General features: G+C 42.7%; 1 protein-coding gene across 1 annotated transcript; it reads left to right on the forward strand.

Moving 5' to 3' along the window:
• The first annotated feature begins 2,725 nt into the window (after positions 1 to 2,725).
• LOC111233872 (tripartite motif-containing protein 16-like) lies at positions 2,726 to 5,338 on the forward strand. The gene has a single exon (XM_022761774.1). The coding sequence runs from the start codon at positions 2,994 to 2,996 to the stop codon at positions 4,662 to 4,664; it is 1,671 nt and encodes a 556-aa protein (XP_022617495.1). The 5' UTR covers positions 2,726 to 2,993; the 3' UTR covers positions 4,665 to 5,338.
• Positions 5,339 to 7,307: the final 1,969 nt, after the last annotated feature.

A 7,307-nucleotide genomic window follows, 5' to 3' on the forward strand; every position in this document is an offset into this window, starting at 1 on the left:
AGAGAGAGAATCCTCTTTAAATTCACTTGCTTCCACCCTGGCAGACGTTCATATTCCTCTCTCTTCATGTCCAAAGCTTTTGTAACAGAGGAGAAAACAAAAGAGTTCATTAATACAAATTTTAAAGAAGAAACAGAGTTGAAATAGTTGATGTGAATGTTTTACGGAAGGTCCTGATGTTTGAGTGTTGACGTGAGTGTTTATTGGGTAAAAAGTTTTTAAAAGAAACTGTCCGAAAGCTTTACTCAGTGTCCATTTAATAGCGAATGGACATTGAGTATGTGTGAAAACAATACATTGTAATGATTTATATTCTGATGATAGTCTAATGCATGAACTCAATAAAACAAAATGCAATGCAGGACCAGTGTGCTGCTTCAGTACTCCTGTGCTCCTGTAACAGTGGCAGCTCTGCTCCCAGGACACAGGCTTACATCTCCATCTAGTGGTCTTAGTGAATAATACCAGGCTCCTGCAGAACTGGAGCTCTTGGAGATGTCGAAACTTGTCTTGTAGGGACCTGTGCAGGCCCAGAGGCCACAAGATCAGCAGGCCCCTGTGCCACAGCCTCTGTCTGAAGTGACTGGCAACATTTCTTGTGATAGGAATTCAATTAAATGACCATAAAGACACTCAAATCGACAGCAAAGAAAATACACACTGAACCACAAAGAGAGGCAAAACGCATATGCGGAGAGAGGGGCGGCTTATGGGGCTTTAGCAACAAATTTTTCCCAAAAGCCTTGACTCTCATATGAAGTTTATAATATAACTTCAGCTTGGTGTCATTTCCTCTCAGTCTCTCTGACTGGAGCGGCAAATCAGTGGAGCTCTATTAGTGCTGTACTGAGCTAATAACCATTTATAGGTCGCCTGACAACCTGCGGAGCATTCGGGCTGTGAAACAGTCTGACTAACATCAGACTGATCTATGAGCACAATGAAGACTGGACCAACACCACAGACCAGTCTGACGTATCTCTGTGAAACTGGGTCCAGGGCGCTGGATTTTTAACACTGTGATGATGAAGATGATGAAGATGCATTTTCAATACATCACATTTCATACCCATCCAACCTGTAAAGAGATAACTGGTGTCATTTCTTTACCACTGAGTTTATTGTAATCATTCAGTCCATTTGCTGTTTACAGCATAGTTGCTATTTTCTACATGTAGGCTGTAATCAGGTGGCAGTTATCTTCATTAGTCCTGTACAGTCACTGGAGCAGCCAACTCATGTGTTACAGGTGGTGATAGTGAGGAATATGTCATAATGAACAACATATACTAAATGCACACAGATCACCTGTCAATCAAACATTATGGGAGGGGCTTTGACCTCTTCTCTTTTATTGTTGTGTTGATGTTTGAGTTTCTTTAGGTGGAGCTGGAGCCATGGAGGATATCACTGCTCAGGATGATTTTTCTTCACCTAAACTCACATTTCTCCACATGAAAATATAAACTTCTATTTGCTCTAAATGTTGAATATTTGTATTGATGTATTGAAACAAACTGATTGTGTGGATGAAGTGAATCTCCCCCTGAAATCACTGAACAAGAGTCATTTAACACCAAGCACCAAGCGTCCTAGTGTTTTTCTTTCACAAGTCCATGAGCGGTGACTTTAGTGCTTGGAGGAGACTCCAAATACACACCATGTATGAACAAAGCAAGGTGTTTTTACCTTCAGTTAAACGGCTTGAGTTTAATTTTGTTTTATGTAATGACAAAGTAGAAGTAAAACATGACTATAAGCAAGGCGAGTGCATCTCCAGTCCCATCATTCATGTAGGTTTTCTTCAGAGTCAGGTTCCCTCTTCAGGACACTGTGAATGTCTCTCCCCAGTGTCCTCACATGTTTCACTAAAACAAGTTCATGTGACGTTTCCTGTGTCTCCATCTCATCTGTTTTCCACACACACGCCATCTTCCATTTAAAAAACCTCCTTAAAACAGTCCTTTGGCCTTCTTTAAATTCACTTGCTTCCACCCTGGCAGACGTTCATATTCCTCTCTCTTCATGTCCAAAGCTTTCTGTAACAGAGGAGAAAAACAAAGAGTTCATTAATACAAATTTTAAAGAAGAAACAGAGTTGAAATATGTTGATGTGAATGTTTTACAGGAAGGTCCTGATGTTTGAGTGTTGACGTGAGTGTTTATTGGGTAAAAAGTTTTTTAAAGAAAACTGTCCGAAAGCTTTACTCAGTGTCCATTTTAATAGCGAATGGACATTGAGTATGTGTGAAAACAATACATTGTAATGATTTATATCTGATGATTTTATTTTGTGACCTTGAACCACGTCTCCTGCCCTTCCTTATATTGCTTACCTGCCTCCCTCCCTATTCCATTATATTCATTTACAATTCCTTGAGTGCAATTCCCAGGGTGGCATTGTCTGTTTTATCCTCAAATTCCATAAGCTAAAATCTGTACCATAACATTGTATGAACCCTCGTATCGCCACACAGGCGGAGATGAAATAGATAAAGATAAATATCAACATTGATAATAACATTGTTGATGTTGAGACGTTAGACTCAGTGTCATATTTTAGAAAAGATGTTTATTCAGGAAGAATAAATGAGAGTGAGTGCTGTCTCCAGCAACATGAACTTGTATTTTACTTGAGTAGGCTTCTTCTGTTTTCTGCTCCTTTATATTTCTACTCCTCGACATTATAGGTGGAAATACTTTTTACTCCACTACAATAACAGCTACACTCTCTTTTCAGATTAACACAACCCCGACAACCCTCTCTGTTCTTCCTGCTCTCAAACACAGCAAGCTCCACCCTGTGCTCATATTTCCTGGTTCCCTCCCCTTCAGATCTCCAGTTTGAAGATGGGTGGAACCAACATGTGGTGAAGTGCAAGAGCTGACAGGTCCCGTTCACTGCAGAGACACATGTTGTTCAGATCAGAGCTCAAACTAGTTTCAGTTCTGAGAAAGTGAAACTCAGACAGTCGTTGCCACTGAGAGGTGACATGGCGCATAAAGGAGTTCAGCTGGACCGGGAGAGCTTCTCTTGTTCGATCTGTCTGGATCTACTGAAGGATCCGGTGACTATTCCCTGTGGACACAGCTACTGCATGAACTGTATTAAAAGCTTCTGGGATGAAGGGGATGAGAAGAAAATCCACAGCTGTCCTCAGTGTAGGCAGACCTTCACACCGAGGCCTGTCCTGGTGAAAAGCACCATGTTAGCAGTTTTAGTGGAGGAGCTGAAGAAGACTGGACTCCAAGCTGCTGCTGCTGATCACTGCTATGCTGGACCTGAAGATGTGGCCTGTGATGTCTGCACTGGGAGAAAACTGAAAGCTGTCAAATCCTGTTTGATGTGTCCAGCCTCTTACTGTGAGAAACATCTGCAACCTCACTATGAAGCAGCTCCGTTAAAGAAACACAAGCTGGTGGAGCCCTCCAAGAAGCTCCAGGAGAACATCTGCTCTCGTCATGATGAGGTGATGAAGATGTTCTGCCGCACTCATCAGCAGTATATGTGTTATCTCTGCCCTGCGGATGAAGATAAAGATGAACAAAACGACACAGTCTCAGCTGCAGCAGAAAGGACTGAGAGGCAGAGAGAGCTCCAGCTGAGGCGACAACAAATCCAGCAGAGAATCCAGGACAGAGAGAAAGATGTGAAGGTGCTTCAACAGGAGGTGGAGGCTATCAATGGCTCTGCTGATAAAGCAGTGGAGGACAGTGAGAAGATCTTCACTGAGCTGATCCGTCTCATGGAGAAAAGAAGCTCTGATGTGAAGCAGCAGATCAGATCCCAGCAGGAAACTGAAGTGAGTCGAGTCAAAGAGCTTCAGGAGAAGCTGGAGCAGGAGATCACTGAGCTGAAGAGGAAAGACGCTGAGCTGAAGCAGCTCTCACACACAGAGGATCACAACCAGTTTCTACACAACTACCCCTCACTGTCACGACTCAGTGAATCTACAGACTCATCCAGCATCAATATCCGTCCTCTGAGCTACTTTGAGGACGTGACAGCAGCTGTGTCACAGCTCAGAGAGAAACTACAGGACATTCTGACATGGACAAACATCTCACTGACAGTGACTGAAGTGGATGTTTCACTGTCACAACTAGAGCCAAAGACCAGAGCTGAATTCTTAAATTATTCACAGGATATCACACTGGATCCAAACACAGCAAACAGACATTTGTTATTATCTGAGGGAAACAGAAAAGCAACACGTAGTCAACAACAGTCTTATTCTAGTCACCCAGACAGATTCACTTCATATTTTCAGGCCCTGAGTAGAGAGAGTCTGGCTGCACGTTGTTACTGGGAGGTGGAGACGAGAGGAGGAGTTTATGTAGCAGTCGCATACAAGAATATCAGCAGAGCAGGGAGCTTGGATGAATGTATATTTGGAAGCAATGACAAATCTTGGGCATTACACTGTGATCAAAACAGTTATACATTCTTCTACAACAACATCAGAACTCCAGTCTCAGGTCCTCGGTCCTCCAGAGTAGGAGTGTACCTGGATCACAGAGCAGGTGTTCTGTCCTTCTACAGCGTCTCTGAAACCAGGACTCTCCTCCACAGAGTCCAGACCACATTCACTCAGCCTCTCTATGCTGGAGTTCGGATTTACTCTGATTATGGAGACACAGCTGAGTTCTGTAAACTCAAATAGACAAAGGTCATTTACCTTGCAGTTGGTTAAAATCTGTATTTTACTGCATCAGTTCATTTGAACTTCCATCATCACTGCTAAAAGCTCATTGCTGTTGTGTTTCTGCACTGCACAGAGATCACCTGTCAATCAAACATTATGGGTGGTACTTTGACCTCTTCTCATTTATTGTTGTGTTGATGTTTGAGTTTCTTTAGGTGGAGCTGGAGTCATGGAGGATATCACTGCTCAGGATGATTTTTCTTCACCTAAACTCACATTTCTCCACATGAAAATATAATTTTCTCTTTGCTCTAAATATTTTAGTTGAATATTTTATGTTGATGTATTTTGTTGTTTTTGTTTGGGCCTTAACAGAGAAATCACCAGACCTTCCTTTATCACATATATTTTGTTTTCACTTTGTAAAGAACAAATCTATAATTACATTTACATTCATGTGTTCCTCAGACAAGATGTTCTTGTTTTTCAAAATTACAAATAAGGTCTATGAGGTTTTATCAAACTGTAATTATCATGATAACAATCACTGAGGAGATGATTCATTATTTTCTTTTCCATATCTGAGATTCAGGTGAAATAAACTGATTGTGTGGATGAAGTGAATCTGCTCCTGAAATCACTGAACAAGAGTCATTTAACAGACTTTACTGATTCAATGTGAACAAACTGAAGATCTAAATTTTTAGAGCAAATAGAAGTTTATATTTTCATGTGGAGAAATGTGAGTTTAGGTGAAGAAAAATCATCACTGAGCAGTGATATCCTCATAGGCTGCGCAGCTCCATAGAGTAACACTCACACACATCAATACACAACAACATAATAGAGAAGAGGTCAAAAGCCCTCCCATAATGTTGATTGACAGGGTGAATCTGGTGTGCAAGAAACACAACTAGGCGAAGTGTAGTCACTGTGAGTTAGCAGTGATTGATGGAATTAGAATCGAACGGATTTGATAAACTATGAATAAATATTCAAAGCTTTTTAACGCATTGCAATTAATATGACCTTATGTCCTATGTCGAGATGTGACACAGGAACTCGAGCTGATGTCTCATTGTCGCAGTTAAGCCAAAGTGCCCAGCACTAGAGAAGATCTCTTGAGAGATAGAGAGGATGTCGGTCTGGAACTCAGTGGAGGAGTGGTGTCTGGTGGTTTGCCTCGAGGACGCTGTAGGAAGGTAGAACAGCAAAGCACCGTTGGTGATCCCAGATACATCTCGCATGATACTCGGGAGGAGCTGAGGATGAGACGTCTGCGGCAGTTTCCCTCGATATGGAGAAGATCGTACTATATGTTGTTCGGTGTGCGTATAATGCTCCCCAAGATTTGTCATTGTTCCAAATATACATTCATCGAGTACCACTTGCTCTGCTATGATTTCTTGTATGCAACTGCTACATAAACTCCTTCCTCTCCACTCAACCTCCAGTAACAACGTAGCAGCAGACCTCTCTCTACTCAGGCCTGAGACCATAAGTGAATCTGTCTGGGTGACTAGAATAAGACTGTTGTTGACTACGTGTTTGCTTTTCTGTTTACCTCAGATAAATAAACAAGCTGTATTTGTGCTGTGTTTTGGATCCAGTGGTGATTTCCTGTGAATATTTAAGAAAGTCAGTCTCTGGTCCTGGCTCTGGTTGTGGACAGTGAAAACATCATTCAGTCATGTCTAGAGGATGTTTGTCCATGTGTCTCTCAGAATGTCCTGTAGTTTTCTCTGAGCCTGTGACACAGCTGCTGTCAGCGTCCTCAAAGTATCTCAGAGGACGGATATTGATGCTGAATAGTCTTAGCTATTTCACGATAGTATGCGATCGCAGTAGAGGGTTAGTTGTGTAGAAGAGGTGTGTGATCCTCTTGTGTTGAGAGCTGCTTCACTGCTCAGCGCTCTTCCTCTTCAGTCAGTGATACTCCTGCTGTCCCCCATCAGACTTCTCTGAAGTCTTACTCGACTCACTTCAGTTTCCTGCTGGGAGTGATCTTGATCTGCAGCTTCACATACAGAGCTCTTTTCTCCATGAGACGGATTCAGTCAGTGAAGATCTTCTCACTGTCCTCCACTGCTTTATCAGCAGACGACATTGATAGCCCCACCTTCCTGGTTGAAGCACCTTCACATTTCTTCTCTTCTGTCCCTGGATCTTCTGCTGGATTTGTTGTCGCCTCAGCTGGAGCTCTCTCTGCCTCTTCAGTCCTTTCGCTGGCGAGTCGAGACTACATGTGCGTCTGGCCTTTATGTTCATCTCATCAGGGCAGAGATGACAGACATAGATACACTGTCTGATCAGTATGCGGCAGAACATCTTCATCACCTCATCATGACGAGAGCAGATGTTCTCCTGGAGCTTCTTGGAGGGCTCCACCAGCTTGTGTTTCTTAAACGAGCTGCTTCATATTGAGGTTTGCAGATGTTTCTCACAGTAAGAGGCTGGACACATCAACAAGGATTGTGACAGCTTTCAGTTTTCTCCCAGTGCAGACATCCACAGGCCACATCTTCACGGTCCAGCATAGCAAGTGATCAGCAGCAGCAAGCTTGGAGTCCAGTCTTCTTCAGCTCCTCCACTAAACTGCTAACCATGTGTTTTTCACCAGGACAGGCCTCGGTGTGAAGGTCTGCCTAACTGAGGACAGGG

The sequence above is a fragment of the Seriola dumerili genome, unplaced genomic scaffold, assembly GCF_002260705.1.
Source record: "Seriola dumerili isolate Sdu_G_001 unplaced genomic scaffold, Sdu_1.0 BDQW01000432.1, whole genome shotgun sequence".
Classification (NCBI taxonomy): Eukaryota; Metazoa; Chordata; class Actinopteri; order Carangiformes; family Carangidae; genus Seriola; species Seriola dumerili.

Coding starts and splice junctions, on each gene's coding strand:
- LOC111233872 (XM_022761774.1), top strand. CDS start 2,994: ATGGCGCATAAAGGAGTTCAGCTGGACCGGGAGAGCTTCTCTTGTTCG.